The following is a 20,163-nucleotide window of genomic DNA, read 5'->3' on the forward strand; positions in this document are numbered from 1 at the left end:
CATTTGCCTTTTGGTGGTTTGAAGAAGGGACGAGATCCCATTTCTCATTCTTGGAGACTACTTGCATCTCCTCATTCATCGCTTCGACCCATCTCGAGTCCTTCGCGGCTTCGAAAAAGTTTTTTGGTTCTCAGACTGTCGCCACCTTCATCATGAATGCATAATGATATGCCATGTAGTAGTTGTAGCCAAATCAATTGACTACGTTCTTCTCTCGAGTGGATCAATGTGGCTCTACTGGTGTCCTCATGATGGGTACATCCAGTACACCATTCTCACTGTCGGGTGAGTGATTCGGTTCGGTTTAGGGTTTATGCCGCTTCTCGTCGGGAATATGTACAAATGCTATTGAACCGAATATCCTGACATGGGATAGATTCGGTTTCTTCCCATAGAACTTTTTGTAGGGGGTAATATCGTGCACTTTTGATGTTGTGCAGTGATTCATTAGATCGTGTTCACCGCTTCAGCCCAATATGAGTTTGGCATATATATTTCATTCATCATTGCCCTTGCCACCTTGAGTATGTGTCGGTTCTTGCATTCGGTTACTCCATTCTACTAAGGTGTGTGTTGGCAAGTAAACTGTCGTCGTATTCCTTATTGTCCAATGTATGCAGTAAAGGCATTAGAGAAGTACTCTTTGCCGTTGTCTGATCGAAGGCATCGTACATGATGATTGGTTGCCTTTTTTACTTCATTCTTGAATTTTTGGAAGTGTTAGAACACTTCACGCTTTTGGCACATTGGATAAATCTAGGTATGTCTGGAGAAGTCGTTGATGAACGTTACATAGTACCGTCAACCACCGAATGTTGTAGTCAAACTGGGTTGGTTCCCATACATTCGAATGTACTACATCTAGGATCCCTTTGCTTACGTTCCTCTCCTTTGGAAACGGTTGACAGTGTTGTTTGCCAATTTGACAAGCTTCGCACACGCTTGCGCTCTCCTTTTCGGTGAAGGTCACGAGTTCGACGACGACTCCTTTCGACTGCATTCCTTTGAGCTTGTGCCACAACTATATATCGACGTCGGTTCTTTGGCCCTTTGCATACATTGCCGAGTTCATATCGTGAGAGTCGAGGATGAACATCTGACCGCGAGCGATGAGTCGGCTTTCTTTTTCGATAAGAACTCCAATAGCTTTGGCCAACAAGGTATTGGTGCATCTTGTACTCCCAAAATGCAAAGTTTATGTCGAGCTTTTCGGTAGAAAGAGCGCTTCCCATATGTGTATTCATGTCGAGCTTCTTCTTCTTTGATGCGAACTGTGCAAGTTGCTACTATAGTGATCAACCGGTTCTTTCCGAACGCGGAATCGAGCACAACACAAATAGAAGCAATGGACTTCGATCAAGCTACCACGCGCTCTGATACCATGTCAAGAATCAGATGGATTCTGCGCAGCAGAAGAACTATGTGTTCGTGTGTGTGTGGAGAGAGAGACATATAGACAAATAGACAGGAAAATAGAAAATTGTATTAACAAGGAACACAAGAATTGTCAACAACATACAAAGAAAAGGAGAAGGTGCTTATGTAGTCACCTTCTCTCTAAGTTCTTTTACTAGTACCTCGTATTGGGAAAGAGGTTGTGTCTTAACTACCTAATGAATATGTGTCATAGAACATTAACTTTTATGACACACATAGTTACTATACAAGGAGGTGGGGTGTTCACACACACGAGTATCCTAGAGTGTGTTCCCACTCACGGGATGTTGAGTTTGATTCTCAATAGTAATATGTGGGGAACTACGTTTTATTATATTGGAAAGGTCAATGATAAATGATTAGGCAAATCTTGAAGTGCATCACTCATTTCATTATAAGTAAATATTTCTAAAATTGATCATTCATATACAGTGTTATTCTTACTTCCAACTTATTCCAAACACATGGTTGACATTTTATATCCTCAATGGAAAAGGTCTCTAATGATAGTAATCTCGAATAGTAGTGTGTGGCTATCTCTCTCGTCACATCTGGGTCTGATGAGATTGTCTCATTCTCAGTAATTGTTTTATTGAAACACATTATCATGGGGGCTCATTGCATAAAAAAAATCAGTTGTGCCTTCGTCTCCCATTTGGGCTGGAAAAATTCAAAGATTTCTCGTAAACCATCAACTACCCTCATGGCCATTGAGTCTCGTAAAACATTATTTTGACACCATAATTCAACCACTTGCATGAAAAGCTATTGTCTAACAACAAAATTTTCGGAATCTTCAAAATAGATAAGTCCGGAAAACTTTGATTCAATATGGAAAGGATAATCGGAGCATGATCTAAAAAGGTAGTTCTCTACGTTATATGTATAGTGCCAATATATGAAAGAAATTTGTCAGATACATAGAATCTACCTAAGCGAGATAGATTGGCACCATTTAAACGTTGATTTGATAATGAAAAAACAAGTGAAGATTTTGTACTAACCAACGAAGGAGCATGCCAAGCATCTAACACTTGTAACTTGTAAGGAAAACACTAATTATTCCCTGTTACTCCCCTCTAGAGGAACACATTGTTGGTTACTACTCTTGAGTAGTCGACTCAAGGTATTGTGGTAGAAAGGAGGGGTAGGTTTTGAGATGTCTTGCTAACAGTGTACTCAATTGGAATCAGGACGTGGCGTAACTCTTATGCGGATGTTACCTAGGTATGTCAAACCAAATATAACCCTGATCGTCGGTTCCAGATGACACTCGTCAATATAGACTGATCGTGTTGAGGCCCAAAAGGAACACAAGGTATGGGTTCTGGACGGATCGACTACCACGATGTGTACGTACGATTTCACAGTACTAATATTAGACTTAGAGATTCCATAATTGCGAACATAGGGTTTACCTACAAACACATAATTATATTAATATTGCAAAACTGTTACAAAGGCAACAGATAGACTATTGATTGGGATTCTTAGCCTTTCTCAGACTACGTGCACCTCTTTGTACAATCCCCTAGTCTATCAATATCCCCCTCCCCCCCCCTTTACTTCTCTCAATCATACACCCTTATATAAGACTCCATGCTTCCTATTTTTAGGAAGCATGGTGGCTTAAAAATCGTTACAATCATTAATTGTTTTTGGCGATATTGTTCTCGATTGCCTTTGTTTATCTTTTTCCCGATTTGGCCTTTTGTCCCTTTTCACACATTTGGGTCGTCCTGCCCGGCCAACATTCCCAAATTGCCAATTCATGTCCGCTATCATAGTTGAGCTACCTCCCATTCTATCAATGGGATCCTCAAGAATGTTGAAATCACCAGAAATACACTAGTGGTCAAAGCGGAGGTAAAATATTTAGTAAAACTTGCCAGAATTGGTTCTGAGTCGAGGCAATATTAGGAGCATATACATTCAAGAGTCCCCATATAATCTCTTGTTTTTTTATAATGAATGGAACCCACCTCTGGGCAATAGCCATACATACACCACCAAGAACTTCCATCTCGCCTATTGCAGGGGACCAAAACATGTCCCAATTCTCGGAAATAAGAGATTCATAATGGGAAATTCTAAAAGCATTTAATCGATGTTCTTATAATAAAAGAAAGTCTCGAGATCCACCCACTAAACATTTTGTAATTTCTTGTCAGAGATGATCTTTGTATCATCTATATAAGGGGCCACCTAACCACTGAACATTCCATGACATCACTCGCATTTAAAGTGACATAGGCAATTGCAATTCCATTTTCCTACTTTTTGCCAATGGCTCTCAAGTGAATTCATTGCCACCTTTCACTCCAATTATCACACAGGGCAAAGGTAATGCATCACAAACAATTCTTAAGTGATGACGAGTTTGAGCCAATGCTTGCCCTTCGAACAACCCACATTCATGAATATAGGTATAACCACAATTAGGAAGGGGTTGGAAATCTAAGGAAACAACCACTTGGATCCACCCCATTACATTGGTCAATGACATACATTGCATAGTTGTTGCCTTAAGACCTTTTAATAACACTTCCCCAAAGTTGTCATAATTAACATATTTTGCAAAATGTAGAGTTTGTTGCTTAACAACATACATTTGCTGTAGCCCGACTTTCTTAATCAAAACCACAAAATGGAAATGAAAATCCCACGAGAGATTGCATGGATGTGAAGAGAACATGAACTCATATTCATACAACACCGTTATCAACCATGTCTCCAAAAAATTTTAAAAATCCAAACCCATATGTGGCATTCCATTTAGTGACTGAAAGTCACAATTATTTTCTACATTAGAGCTTTTTTGGATTGTGCAAATAAAGTTCTCATTTGAACCTCACAAACTAGATGATCTCTTCATAGACCGGTTTAATGGTCAAGATGAATGAAGCAAGGTCAATTGTTGATTAGTCGATATTATTGTTGTCTTATTTTGTACAAACAATGAAATGGCTCCTACTGAGCAAACTCTTCTTCATTGGAAAGAGATCGTACAGGAACATTATTGGTTTGGCATACATGAGCATCGTTTTGTGATAAAGAGTTATATTATCCTTGTAACAAGACATAATGACCTACACTTACATGGGCACGTAGAGAACCACTATTTTCTTTGATATGTGTGTATTTATGTATGCATGTACGTACGTGGGTATTTATGTATGGGTGTGTGCATGTGTATGTATATGTAGGAATCGGCAACGACTAAGCTCAAGCCTAAACCGAGCCATTAAACCGGTTTAAAACACTTTAGTGGTTTAGTGGCTCGACTAAGGCTTGAGCAATATCAAGAGAAATACTAAAATCTCTGGGAAACAAAAAGGCATTGTAGAAATAACAGTCGATGTTAAAATAGTTTGAGCTTAGTATGGTTCGGCTTGAGCCCTGCCAAACCCGACTCAAACTGGTTATGTCATTTTAACTTTTTTTACTAGTGTTAGTTTAATAATTAGGTCATTTTTACAAGCAGTCGATTGTCGACACAAACATTAGAGAGAGAGAGGGAGAGGGAGTGAAAGAAAGATTTGGAGCCTGCACAATGCACCGCAACGCCTTCTATATAGCAAGTTGCAACGAGGACCTATTTCTATCGAGCTTAGAGCACCTCCCACATCCAACACGCCTTCTTATAATGAGAGGACCTATTTCTATCGAGGACAAAGCACCCTCCCACAACCTGCACGCCTTCTTATAACGAGAGGACCTCTTTCTATCGAGCTCAAAGCAACCTCCCGCAGCCTGCACACGCCTTCTTATAACGAGGGATTAGAGGGAGATTACTGATTAAGGACGAGAGGATAAGAGATTAGAGGTTTTAAGCCTTAAACGGTTTAGGGATCGGGTTTTGGTCCTCCAGGTTTGAGAACACCCAAACCGATTTAGGCTGAACCAAACCGGTGAAGCCTAAACCGAACCGTTGCCAGGTGTGTGTGTGTGTGTGTATGTATGTATGTATGTAGAAGACGAGAGAAAAAGCCATTCCCTTCCCTTCCCTTCTTCCGGCGAACAGTAGCAGCAGCAGAGAAGAAAAACAGAGAGGAACAGGAATTGCCTCCCGTTCACAGACCGACGGTCGCAGACCATGGTGGAGCGCTCGCCATAGCTTCTGATTCCTTCGCCTCCCCCCCCCCCCCCCCCCCCCCAGGCTTCTGTTTCTTTTGTTTCTTTCTTTCTGCGCGGTTCCTCCTCCCCACCCCCCCTTCGCATTCGTGGGAAGTATGAAGAGATCCTCCCTTTTCCCCCTCCTCCTTCTCCTCCTCGCTTCAGCGTGCCTTCTCTCCGTTTGTCAGAGCAGTGATGGCGATAAAGATCCACAGTACAGGTATGCGCTTCTTCTCTTCTTCAGAGGCATTTCGTTCAATGCGTTTGATTCTTGTTCTCGTTCTCCTCCTCGTTTCTTCTTCTTCTTCGTTTTTTCCATTTACATTTACAATGTGTATTCTTTCCTGGAGTAGGATCCATCGGTAAGTTCCGTTTTTTGTTTTTCCGTTAAATTTTATCATTACGTGTAACTCCCATCTGAGAAGAATGGACCAGGTAAAATTTCATTCTCTTCTCCGGAACTTGTGATAGTGCTCTCAGAATGCATCAGGTTTGTAATTTTTGCTATTCCATCCATGTTTTCTGATGCTATGCCAAGACCAGTCTTTCATGGCATATGTTTTTGTTGTTCTTTGTCCCGTGTCTTTATTGTTTATCCTTCTCCCAGATCTGCTCAAATAAATTCCGGATCCAGCTAATACTAGTATGAACTTATACAATGGCACAACGCAAATTGTGTCATTGTACTTTTCAAACGAAAATATACTGGTTCTTCTACGTTTTCCGGAACTTATATTTTGGAGGCAGAAATTTACTAGTTTTTCTATGTTATTTTGAATCCTTTCCAAAAATCATTGGTGGTTTGTGCAATGGTAGATCTCACAATGAGACTTTTGTTCTTTTGAAACAAGAATTTACTGGCTATTCCAACGTTTTTACAAATCAATTTGTTGTTGTCGTAACTACTGCAATAGGGGATCTCACAATGACGCTGTTGTTCTTCGGAATGAGAATCTACTGGTTTTTCTACATATCTTGAATTATTTCTATGAACATTAGCAAATTTGCATGAATGACAGTCATGTTGTTGAGACTTTTGCTATTTGCAACAATGATTTACTGATGATTTCAATGTATTATAGACTCAATTCAATGCTGTCTTAACTAGTGCTGCGGGGGATCTCACAATGGCACTTGGTTCTTTAGAACAAGAATTCACTGGTTGTTCTACCAATTTGTGTGATCTGTTTCAGCCTGTGAAAAGTGAGATTTTGTTCTTTGGAATGAGAATTTAGTGGTGCTTCTCATTCTATTTTGAACCTCCTTAGTACTGTATGAACTTTTGTCAGTGTATGCAATGGTATATCTATCATACAAAGATAATATTCTTCAGCTTTGGAATGAGAATCAACTGCTTGTTCTCGTGTTTTATTGAACCCATTCAGGTCTGCATGAAGTAGTTCAATGATGGTTTGTGTGATGAAACGTTGTTCTTTAGATGTTCGAACAGGTTTTGAAAATCTATCCAGTGCTGTATAAACAATGAGAGATATGGTTTTTGAAATGGAAAAGTGACATTCTTTGGAACATTAGTTTACTAGAATTGATTGAGTGCTCTATGAGCTAGGGCATCATACAATGATCTGTGGAATCTGAATTTACTGGTTCTTCCACTGTTTTTTTGAATCCCGTCTGTGCTATCTGAACTGATTAAAGGACAAATTTGCATTCTATATATTCTGGTTCAAGGTTTACATTAGCAGGATAGCCATCTGCTTGTTCCTTAAACCTGACTGCCATGTTTTTGTCCTTGGTATGAATTAGGATTAATGGTAGGCTTGAGTTTATTCATTTGTATGCAAATTCTGAGATCTGAGAAAAGAGAAACCATCAAGACATCATGTTCCTTGGAAATAAACTTGAGAATTTCTAAAAATGTTGTCATCAGCCATTCTTTCTTGTATCTCCGGGCACCTCTGAGTGCAACTTGACTATCGTGCATCTTTTTAGAAGGTGAGATTGGTTTTACATATATACAATTGATCCACCATTGACCTTAACCGGAAGATTGTCTTACTTAGCTGTGTGAACTTGGCTTTCATTTAATCACCACCATAAATCCTGAAACTAATGCTGTGCTGGAAGTAAAAGATATGGCTGTTTGTTTGTTACTAATGTACAAGTTCTCAGATCTGAGTTGACTATCGAATATGTGCGACTTAAAGCTTCTTTCATTTTATTATTATCTTGGTATCTTGCTATATCCTATAACAATGTTACTCTACGATTATACAAGATAAACTGCTCTATCATTTTAGTTTAATGCATTTTTATGAAACGCAGGACTTGTGTAGAAAACTGTGAGAAGTCAGGTTGCATCGGTGATAAATGTTACACAAGCTGTCAAGCTGCTGTAAATGGTGATGATAAAGAAGAGAAACAGAAAAGCAAGTGCCCATATGATGATTGGATACAGTGGGATTGCACTAATGAATGTAAATATCAGTGCATGATTATCCGAGAGACTGAAAGACAAGAAATTGGCCAAGTACCTGTTAAGTATCATGGCAAATGGCCTATTGTACGGATGTTTGGGTTACAGGTATGCCATGTTTTTGTTATGATGTTATTTTCTTGATGATTTTCATGCTGTAGGTTTTTGAACTTTTCCATTCTTGGTTTGTCGAAAAACTGACACATAGAAGTTGTAGTTTTGCTATGTTGTCGATCATCCAAGGATTGTAGAAATATTATTTTATTCTACTTGCTCTATCATTTCTCCAGAATATGGTTTAAAAATTATAGCTACATGTTATACAAAGGATACTGAATAGCTTTTTTAAGGCTTTAAAAGATTTCTAGTTAGTTTTTTATGAAAAGGTGCAGTTTCCTTTATTTTTGTAGTAGCCACCAACGTTCCTCGTTACGGAGCATGTCAAGCATCCAAAATTTTCATTTGTTCTTTCTACAATATTTTCTTCACCCATGCAATTTCATGATTTTTCCTAGTCACAAATCCGTGTCAACTTAGAATTCAAATTGATCAAATAGTTTTAAATGCATATCCAAAAGCATTTTCAATACAATTCACATGCTAGGAGTTCAACCCCCATCGCCGTGCTTGCTTCGAACAAATGGAAACCCATGAACAGAAAGATAAAGAAAATTTATTGTATCCTGACACCATCCATGAGATGCTTGCTTGAATCTGAAATATCAAACTATGCTATTCTGTATGCAAACACTCTGTACATCTCTTCACTTATAATGCTAGTTAAGCATTTTCTGTCTGCCATTGAAAACCATTGCAACAAGGTAATTATGGTCATCAACTGTATGCGTAGTTTCCACAGATTACAATTCTTGAGTTTAAGTAGTTCTGTCTCCATGTCTAGCATCCAAGGATACATACTTGGCCTCAGAATCTGTGTTGCTATCACTATCATACACTTACTCTTCCTCTTCACGACATTGTTTGCAATGCCCATTGACCATGGAGTCGTTCTTCCATTTGTCTATGCTGATCGTTATTATCTATTAGTCTTTTCCAAACCATGAGAAGAAACAGCTATATGGTCAGTTCCTTTCTTGCATCTCTCGAAGCATGCCCGCAAGACATAACAAGAAGTCAAGGATCTCAAACATATTCCTCCATAGCATCTATGGATGATAAATTATCTCTCATGCAAGTTGGCAGTTTGGTATGTCTATGGATGTGTGAGTATGAATGCATCATGAATCATGCTCGGTTAAGGAACGGTGTGAACACATTCATTTGTGCTTGATTTCGACATAAATTTTTATGGTCTTGAGTGCAAACAAAATATGATATGGATTCTCACCGTTGTATAGTAAAATACTCTTTGATTAAAAATAGAGTGCTCAGTTGGCCCTCAACATTCTGCAATTTTATCTAGCAAATCAATGCAAGTATGGGGACTTGAATCCTAGAGCATGGGCATAGCTTACCAATAGGGTACAACCCTGAGAGAGAGAGAGAGAGAGAGAGAGAGAGAGAGAGAGAGAGAGAGAGAGAGAGAGAGAGAGAGAGAGAGAGAGAACAAATCAAAATAAAATAAATATTACACAGTAAATATAAAAGTAAATAAGATGAGATGAAATGAGGGAATTTGGTTTTTGGCACATGTGAGATTCTCAAGTTAGATATATCCTAGCTTTTGTCTTCGAAAGATCTCTAGCATAGGTCGATCCGGAATGGAAATGTCTCCGAAGCGAGGGAAGCACCTATGATGGCGGGAGATAATGGTTTTTATCTGTCGATGACAAGGGTGTCGAGGTCATGGTCCATGGGGCCAGGGTCTATGTGCACGGCGAATTGCTATTGCCCGATCAATTGTAACCCCTTTGGTCCTCATGGCATTGTTGGTTCTCATATTCCATTACCTTGCGTAGTGGGCCAAAGCCTTGTTTAAAGAGGCAATGGTATCTCCCTCTGATTTCATAAAAGACACTACAAGGACAAACATAGTGTTCTTCGGATTCCACTCCTTGATGACACAATGGGCAAATTCTCTCTTCTGGAGGTAGTCGTGTATATCTGCCTACCTCAATTTGTAAGTGATGTGATGAAGTTCACAGCTGCCCTATCACACTACGTAGCGCATAGGATAGATGTATGTCCATATAAGGTGGCCTAATGATGAATCCGTCCTCTGATGTGTGTAAGAAGTGTGTCTTATAGTGTTCCATCTTTGTACCAAGGGGTATTTTGGGGCTGATCCTTGTTATCTTATTTTCCAAGTTAATAATATCAGTTCGGATCACTCTATTCTTTTCCACTTTGGTCATATTTAGATGGGGGCAGTCCAAGCTATGTTGGAACGGGGGTAGTGCGTTTATACTCATGCCATGTGACTCGAACCATTGCTGCATTTCAGCATACCAACAATGAGTGTCTCCATTTATACCAATTGTCTTGATGACATAAGTGCCAACCTTGGGTACCTTCGTTTAGGGAGCTCCCAAAGACGTTGGATAAATGTCGTTGATCGGAACAATGCCTCGGTTATTATAGGCGATGCTCCCATCTCTGCCACGGATTATATCGTGGGGCACCGATGCTTTGCTCCTTATCATGCGAGCAATCATTGACACTTAAAGGTCTCTCTAAATCTTTCCAATGATTTGCCTTGTTAAGACTCGGTCCCCATGTTTCTACTCCATAGAGAAAGAGTTGGTGTGACAAGTGTATCAAATAACCACAGCTTAGTTCGTGGCTCTTGGAATTGCATATGTGCACATTGTCTCTCGAGAGCACCAAGGGCTATATATACCCACGAGAAAGTCGGGCACAAGCAGCCTCCTGTAAGGAGAACCTAGGCCCTGTAAATATTACTCCTAGGTATGTGTAGGTGTGTGAGTATTCCACCTTTTCCTCTCCCAAGAAGAATTCCGGTTCTGATCTTGTTACCCATGCTTAAGTGGTGTTAAACACCATCACTTTAGTTTTATCCATGTTGATTGACAAACCTTTGTCCGTACAAAATAGTTTTAAGGCATTTAGATGTCTTTGTAGTCCCTCCGGAGAGTCAGAAATCAGGACAATATCATCAACATATAGTAATATTTGTATAGCTGTACCTGCGAGGCGTGCTCCCGAACCCCCAAACCTCTCTATGTAATGTGATACCTCATCTATATAGAGACCGAAGAGAGTGGGTCATAGTGGGCATCCTTGCATCACTCTGATTGTGATACCCACTGGCTTTGACAAAACCTTTGAAGACCGCACTTTTCCTGTGACGGATTCATAGAGTGCATAGATTCCCCATTGCATATCTGTAGGAACACCAAGGGCTTCTAGCCGCTGCATAATGTTAGGTGTAAAGGCCCGTAGTTCACAAATTAGGTAATTATTCGTATATGTGAACACATTGTTCACCTGGACGGGACACCTCCTTTTGTAATGTGAACACACCACTTTCTTTGTAAGGTTAACTAATATAATAACCTTTTTTTTTCTTGTGTACCAATCAAGGCGGTTGGGTACACCAAAGATCTGCATGTCTCTACTCTCATCTCTACTACAATCCTGTTTTGCTGAATGTCATCTCTCAATAGCTGATCCGTCAAACATCCCTCTTTACCTTTAATTGGTATCAGAGCCAAATCTCTTTCCTCTGCTTTGCTGTTTTTCTTTAGATTCAGAATCAGCAGAAAACACAGATTTAAAAAATAAAATAAAAATAAAAAAAAATAAAAAAAAAAAATAAAAAAAAAATCTGTCAGACCCTTTCCTATTGGTATTTTGCTCAATTTCTGAAGGCATCTGTCATAAATCTTGGGAGCAATGGCCTCCACTTCAGCTGAAGTGAAAAACCTCTTTGAAATCAAGAGATTTGATGGAAAAGGTTTCGAATTGTGGAAAGAGTGTATGCTGGGCATCCTCTTTCTAAGATATTGTGAAGATGCTCTCGTAGAAAAGAAACCAGAGAGCATGGAAAATGATGCTTGGAACACTCTGAATAAGAAAGCCATTATATATATTAAAATGGTTGTTTCTGATGAAATTCTTGTAGATGTAAAGGGCTTGACTACTGCCCATCAAGTTTGGGAGAAACTTAAGAAAACTTACGAGAATACTACTCCGGTGAATCAGGTGCATTTGATGAGAAAACTTGTTAGTATGAGGCTAGATGAGTCGAAAGGTGCAACAGAGCATCTATCGTTATTCATAGGTACTCTCTCCCAACTACAAGATTCAGGATTACCAGCTTTTGATGACAAGCTCAAAGCTATCTTCCTACTTATGACTTTACCGGATTCCTGGGAAACATTAGTTGTTTCACTATCTAATAGCCCCACCTTGACCTTCGATGGTGTGCTGGGCTCTATTCTCAGCGAAGAGATTAGAAGAAAATCTAGCAGAGAAGGTAGTGGTTCAACATACAATATTAGGGGGAGATATGATAAGAGGAACCCAAATGTAGGACAAAGAAATAGAAGTAAGAGTAGAGGGAAAGGAAAACAACAAGATATCACATGCTATCATTGTGGCCGTAAAGGTCATAAGAAACCTGATTGTAGATATTGGAAGATGGAACTAGAAAGGAAGAAGAATGTAGGAGAGAAGAAAAACAAAGATGATAAGTTTAATACAACAGAGAAAGTTAATATGGCGTCAGATGTTATCATTGAAGACCTATCTGGTGAAGATGGTGATGTACTTTGTATTATAGGTGATGCCTTTATAGCTCATGTTCAAGACATGCAAATCACCAAAACAGATGTTATTGATGCTTTATTGTCAATCGATGATGGATTGACACAGACATGGATAGTAGACTCAAGGGCTTCTTTTCATGTTACTCCATGTTTGGAGTGCTTTACCACATTTGATGCAAGCAGTTATGGAAAAGTTTATCTTGGTAACAATAGTGCTTGCAATATTGATGGTATTGGAACCATACACTTGTCTTTGGATAATGGTCAAGAGCTTGTGCTCAAAGATGTTAGGTATGTACCTGGCATTAAGAAAAGTTTGCTATTTGTAGGACAGATGGATTTGCATGGTTACACCCATAGATTGACACATGCGTGATATTCGTGATATTCTCCATGCACAACATTCTCAATATTCGAGAATACAAAATGGCCCCAAGAATATTAAAAAACCATTCGTTTTGTAAAATAAATATAAAAATTTATTTATTTATTTAAATAAATGTATTTCAACAAAAAAAACAATTATTCATTAATAGATTATAGTGTCAAGAGAGTTTATGAAACTTATTTTAATAAACTAATTTTTTTAAAACGAATATTTTTATATTTATTATACAAATATGATTAGTATGAACTTTGAAAATATGATTAGTTTGAAGTACCATTTTTAATGTCAAGATAAAAATATCCATAAATTTTGAGGAAATAAAAAGTGAGAAATTAATGAGCCTTTATTTTATTTTATTTATTTATTAAAAATAAAACGACTACACATTTATTATAAAAATTTAGTAGTGTCAAGTCCCCAAAGTCCCTCTTTTATTATCCCTATTTATTGTTAAGTTCCTTTTTTCTATCTTAGGAATTTTTTTAAAAAAAAGTTTTTTTTTGGGGGGGGGGGGGAGGTAAAACGAATACTTGACTACCCATTCGTATTCGTATTCGTTTTCATTCGAATGGGAAACCCCACGAATGCGAATATGTCAATCTATGGTTACACCACATTATTCGGTGGTGGATTATGGAAACTAAAGAAAGGATCTATGGTTATTGTGAAAGGTTGCAAAAAGGGCACTTTGTACTGTTTGCAATGTAAAGCTTTACCTGGAAAGTTTCTTGCTATTGCTGAATTCGACTCTCGTTTAGAGCTTTGGTATAAGCGATTAGGACATATGAGCCAAAAAGGAATTGAAGTCCTTTCTGCTTTAAAAAGATTTGATGTTAAAGGATCAAAGCTAGTTTTTTGTAATGATTGTCTATTTGGCAAACAAGTGAGAAATTCTTATTATTCTGGTATCTCTCGTAAACCAAAAGTGCTAGATTTGGTGCATTCTGATGTATGTAGAATGCCTGTAAAATCCTTGGGCGGTGCTGCATATTTTATTTCCTTTATCGATGATTATTCTAGGAAGATTTGGGTGTACTTGATGAAAAGAAAAGGTGATGCATTTGATGCATTTAAATCTTTTCATGCATTTGTGACTACTCAAAAACGAACAAAACTGAAATGTCTCAGAACAGATAATGGGGGTGAGTTTACATCTGCAGAATTCAAGTCTTATTGTGACTTACATGGTATTAAAAGAGAGCTTACAGCTTTATATAACCCTTCATCAAATGGGGTGGCAGAAAGGTATAATAGGACCTTCTGTGAGCGAGTACGATGTATGCTGTCCATAGCTAATCTCCCTCATGAATTTTGGGGAGAAGCATTAAAAACCGTGGTTCATATATGTAATTGTTCTCCCAACAAGTCTGTAAAAAATGGAATCCCTGAGGAGGTTTGGTCTGGCAAACCAGCCTCATATGACCATTTATGAATTTTCGGTTGTGATGCGTTTGTACACATTAGAAGCGAGCTGAGAAATAAGCTCAATGCTAAGTCCACCATGGGCATTTTTATGGGCTATGGTGATGAAGGTGAAATGGGCTATAGGATTTGGTTACCTCAGTCCAGAAAAATTGTACGCAGCCAGGATGTTGTTTTTAATGAAGAAAAGTTGCTGAAAAATGCTTGTTCCTTTGTTGGGAACTCTAAGAGCATTACATTTCAGCAATTACAGCCATCCACAAAATCTGAAAATAAACCTCATGATGCTATACCAAAGGTTGAATATGATGATTGACCGGTTATCTTTGAGCTAGAAGAAGTTGGACAGCAAAGAGATGCTCATGAAGGTATTGGTCAACGAGATGAAGGTATTGAAGAACAAAATATAGATGTCGAACAACATGCTGGACATGGTTTGCAACAGCCAGAAAGTGCTGAAAATGATTTTCCTCTAGATTTAGAACCAATCCCAGAAAATACTGATCATTGGGTACGTAGGTCTAATCGTTCAAGGAGGTAGGTATATAGATATGACCCCTCTTTGCATTATTCCATGCTGTCAGATGAGGGTGAACCTCTTACTTATAAGGAGGCAATGTCATGTGAACTTAGCAGTAAGTGGGAGCTTGCAATGCAAGAAGAAATAAAATCTTTATATGCAAATGATACATGGGATCTTGTGTCCTTACCTCAAGGAAGGAAAGCTCTTCCAAATAAGTGGGTTTATAAGGTAAATGAAATTGAAGGGAAACCAAAATACAAGGCAAGATTAGTTGCCAAGGGTTATGCACAGAAGGAAGGTATTGACATCCAAGAGGTCTTCTCTCCTGTTTTGAAGATGACCACACTTCGTGTGCTATTTGCTCTCACTGCACTGCTTAATTTGGAGTTGTACCAAATGGATGTAAAGACCGCTTTTTTGCATGGTGATATTGATGAAGAGATCTACATGAAACAACTTGAGGGTTTTGTAGTCTCTAACAAGGAGCATTTGGTATGCAAACTAAAACGTAGCTTGTATGGCCTAAAACAAGCACCATGACAGTGGTATAAGAAGTTTGATGCTTTTATGCTTTCTCAAGGCTTTGATCATAGCTATGCAGATCATTGCTTATACACGAAAAAGGATATCGCTGACAGTCCTATCATACTTGTTCTATATGTGGATCATATGTTGTTAGTTGGGAAAAGAAAGACTAGTCTTGATGCTCTAAAAGATCAACTGAAATTGGTCTTCTCTATGAAAGATTTGGGAAATGCAGAGCATATTTTGGGCATGAGAATCAGTAGAAACAGAAAAGACAAATTGTTGTTTTTGTCACAAGAAAAGTATATTGAAAAAGTGCTTAACATATTTAATATGGCAGAAGCAAAGTCCCTTGGAGTTCCTTTGCCGTCATATCTTAAACTCAGCAAGGCTGATTGCCCAAAGGATGAGATGGAAATCAATGCTATGAAGGGAATTCCTTATGCATCAGCATGTGGTTCTCTAATGTATGCTATGGTAGCTACTCGTCCAGATATTGCTTATGCAGTGGGAGTTGTTAGTCGCTATATGTCTAATCCTGGGAAAGCACATTGGGAGGCTGTCAAGTGTGTTTTCAGGTATCTTAAAGGTACACAGAGAAAATGTTTATGCTATGGGAAGGGTGCATTAAATTTGCAGGGATATTGTGACTTGGATACACGTAAGTCTACTAGCGGGTATATATTTACAGTTGCTGGTGGAGCAGTGTCTTGGTGCTCCAAATTACAAAAGATTGTAGCACTGAGTACTACTGAAGCTGAATATATTTCAGCTACAGAAGCTTCAAAGGAAGCTATATGGCTCAGCAGACTTGGTGAAGATCTTGGCATGTCTGCTAGTACTCTTGTGTTAGGATGTGATAGCTAGAGTGCTGTGTATCTGGCTAAGAATGCCATGTTTCATTCGCGCACCAAACACATTGATGTGCGACATCACTTTATCAGACAAGTTTTGGAGAATGGTCTAGTCACATTGACCAAGATCAAAACACAGGATAATCCTGCAGATATTCTCACTAAAAGTCTTGGCAAAGCTCAACATGAGCAGTGCATACAGTTAGGGGGAGTTACTTGAATGTTCACATCGGACCTTTAAGTGGGAGGTTGTTAGGTGTAAAGGCCCGTAGTTCACAAATTAGGTAATTATTCGTATATGTGAACACATTGTTCACCTGGACAGGACACCTCCTTTTGTAATGTGAACACACCACTTTCTTTGTAAGGTTAACTAATATAATAACCTTTTTTTTCTTGTGTACCAATCAAGGCGGTTGGGTACACCAAAGATCTGCGTGTCTCTACTCTCATCTCTACTACAGTCCTGTTTTGCTGAATGTCATCTCTCAATAGCTGATCCGTCAAACATCCCTCTTTACCTTTACATAAGACGAGCACGTGGCACAGTGTCAAAGGATTTTCGGAAATCCACGAAGCAGCAATAAATCCTCTTATTATGGGCTTTGCCCTCCTCAATAAGGGCCTGGAGGGTGAATATGTGATCCAAAGTTGTGAAACCTTTCCGAAAGCCTGCTTGTCCAACTGAACGGCAGCCATTCCGCTCTACCCATATACTCAATTTTGATTCTAGAATCGAGCCATATAGTTTAGCCAAGTAATGGCCAATCATGATTGTCCTATAGTTGCTTGGCATCATGGGGTCTCCACTCATGAGGATTGGCACAAAGGTATGCTGGGTCCATCTAGTAGGGAAACCTTCACACATGGCTGTATTAAAGATGTGTGCTAGCAATGGGAGCAAGGTGTCACAGGCATAGATAAAGTGCTCACCCACCAATCCATCATGATCTTGGGCCTTCCCAAATTGTAGCCGATCAATGGCATTTCTTACATTTTGTGGAGTAAAAAGGGTTGACTCATGTGGGCGTGAGCCATGTGGGTGGGGAAGAGGAGGTTGCCCTAGGATATCATATAGAACCTTTGCATATTCATGCCATACCTGAGGTGAGGTCAGTTGTGTGGTAGGTTGCCTCTCATTAAACATTTTCCTTGCTGTTTTACTTGTCCTAGAAACAAGTGATACAAATGATCTTCAAATTTAGCCAAATACAATTTCTTCTTGCTTACTAGGCGTTGGGAGGTTACGAGAGAGAGAGAGAGAGAGAGAGAGAGAGAGAGAGAGAGAGAGAGAGAGAGAGAGAGAGAGAGAGAGAGAGAGAGAAAACACAGAGAGAGAGAGAAAACACAGAGAGAGTATATTACAGGAACCTTTCTCGGTCCTTTGCTCCATTGGCAATTTGGTTGTACAAGTGCATGGCATGTTGTCTTTTATTTATTTGGTCCATTTCAGGCTCCCTAAACGACCACAAGGCAAAAAAGGCCCTTATTATGAATATTCGGGTCTTTGGGTTCTTTATGGCTTGGCGTCAATGAACTCTTGGTTTTGGAGTGCTCTGTTCCATGCAAGGTATGTGTATGTCTTGCTCTTGAGTTTACTGCAAAATGGCATTATATGAATGAGTCTTTACATGTATTGGTGATCTGACAGGGACACAGCATTTACGGAGAAGCTCGACTATTCATCAGCAATTGCTCTATTAGGTATTGCACTTATTGTAGCAACTATTAGGTCCTTCAATTTAAGGATCGAGGCAGCTAGAGTGATGGTAGCTGCACCAGTTATAGCATTTGTTGCTACTCATATTCTTTATCTGCATTTCTATGAGTTTGATTATGGTATGTGTATTTATCAAATTCCTTGTAAAATCTCAGGTCAAACTTTATTTTTGTTAATTATTTTGTGATTATCCTAATTTAAGATTATGATGTTGATCTGTATGCAGATTGGAACATTAAGGTGTGTGTTACAATTGCTGCACTGCAATTGCTTATTTGGACAGTGTGGGCTGGTTATAGCAACCATCCTTCAAGGTTTAAGCTATGGTTTGTTGTTTTATTGGGATCACTAGCTATGCTTCTAGAGATTTTTGACTTTCCTCCCATATATGGCTACTTTGATGCTCATTCCATATGGCATGCTGTGACTATACCTTTGACATGGGTCTGGTGGTCTTTCATCAAAGATGATGCATCATTCCGAACCAAACAACAACTTAGAAGAGCAAGTGAAAGTGAAGACACCAAGAAGGTCCAGTGAATTATCTATCTCTCCATTCTGGAACTTATTCTAGTTTGGACATTTTAACGGTTGGTCGTGTCTGATTCTTTAGTGGCAACATGAGTGTAGTGAAAGGTGAGAATAATTTCATCATCTTGGAGTTGATTCTCGGTTTTGCATTTTAACTTACCTCTTTAACCATTTTCATTGGTTTAGAGTTGGTGATTGATTGTACACTATCTTTTCTAGTAAGATTGGGACATGATCATATGGCTGAATCAAAAGAAGCACTGACTCCAAATCAAGGAGGTTGATTGCCTGTAATTTCTTTTTTCTATTAAAGTTCAAAATTTTGGTGTGGCCAAAAATATGAGCATTGAATGATTTTGGGGCAATAATACCCTTAACGTACATTTGCAAAGATTCATCCAACTATTTTTAAAAATATGAGCATTGAATGGTTTTGGGATGATAATACCCTTTATTTAAGCATTTGAAAGTATTCAGAAGTGTTTGCTTTCGTTTAGTGTTGAACATGATATCATATGTTCTATTAATAAAGAGACACCAAGAGAGGTTCACATTGTTAACTTCTGATCAAGTTGTGGTTGATTGTGCATGCATTTCCCACTTCGATACTTCCAATGCGAACAGTTGGCAATACAAACATTGCTGAAATAAAGTGATATGTGCTACATATATTTAGATTGTTCTTTGGCATATGAAAGTAGTATGAAATGAATGAAAAGAATAAGTAATGTAAAATATACATTCTAGTGATGCTTTTGGGCCCTTTCAAAATATCGCTGATATAGTTTGACAGTTGTTTTATCTTCATGAGCAACAACATACTTTATAGAAGCATTGATAGTGTCGCTAGACTTTTTCTGGTGTGTTGGTTTGTTTTCTTGAATTTTGATGTTACTGGTTGCAATACGAATATCAATTGTGCAACGGAGGCTGAAACTGGACTCATACAATCCGTAGAACTAGAGGAATCTATTTCCTGCTTTGATTTCTTCCATTACTACAAGATCAGGTGCTACTTCTATTGCTGTTTGTCATTGTATGTTTGATGCTAGCTGAACTTTCATATCCTTTGGTCTTTATGCTTCTAGTATGCTTCCACTGCCATGTGTGTTTTTAGCCAATCAATGATGCATCATCTATGATACTCAATCCCGCTCCTTGTGCAGCTAAATGCTGATTATGATAATGAGATGCAATTTTTTTTTTACAGCCTCTGTCCTCTCTCTAGAGCTTCATCCTTAATTTCAAGTGTGGTATTAGTGTGGATACTATCTTGTACCAATTGTGGCAACCATGGTTACATTCACTATTTTTTTATGGGTGGTCTATTTGATAAACTTATATAGCTTATGCTCTCTTTTCTCAGTAAAAATGGAGTGCTTAGCACATTATACACTTAGAGGGCCACTCTCGGCTCGCGTCCGCGCACCTCCTTCTTCTTCCATGCTTTCTTCGGTGGTGTCACCTTCGATGCCAGTGAAAGGGAAGACATGAATTGCTCCATGTATGTTTTTTGTACTAG

The 20,163-nt window shown here is 38.7% G+C and overlaps 1 protein-coding gene across 1 annotated transcript; it reads left to right on the forward strand.

The window, feature by feature from the left end:
* Positions 1–5,622: 5,622 nt before the first annotated feature.
* LOC147860915 (uncharacterized) lies at positions 5,623–18,966 on the forward strand. The gene is made up of 5 exons (XM_087323325.1): positions 5,623–5,773; positions 7,837–8,095; positions 17,758–17,960; positions 18,042–18,229; positions 18,337–18,966. Exons 1-5 carry the CDS (start codon positions 5,670–5,672, stop codon positions 18,648–18,650), a joined length of 1,068 nt encoding a protein of 355 aa, XP_087179451.1. The 5' UTR covers positions 5,623–5,669; the 3' UTR covers positions 18,651–18,966.
* Positions 18,967–20,163: the final 1,197 nt, after the last annotated feature.

Source organism: Azolla caroliniana, unplaced genomic scaffold, assembly GCF_043228905.1.
Source record: "Azolla caroliniana isolate FFs.n. ecotype wild unplaced genomic scaffold, voAzoCaro1.0.p SCAF_8, whole genome shotgun sequence".
Classification (NCBI taxonomy): domain Eukaryota; kingdom Viridiplantae; phylum Streptophyta; class Polypodiopsida; order Salviniales; family Salviniaceae; genus Azolla; species Azolla caroliniana.

Coding starts and splice junctions, on each gene's coding strand:
- LOC147860915 (XM_087323325.1), top strand. CDS start 5,670: ATGAAGAGATCCTCCCTTTTCCCCCTCCTCCTTCTCCTCCTCGCTTCA. Junction 5,774..7,836: donor GATAAAGATCCACAGTACAG/GTATGCGCTTCT, acceptor TATGAAACGCAG/GACTTGTGTAGAAAACTGTG. Junction 17,961..18,041: donor AGTGCTCTGTTCCATGCAAG/GTATGTGTATGT, acceptor GTGATCTGACAG/GGACACAGCATTTACGGAGA.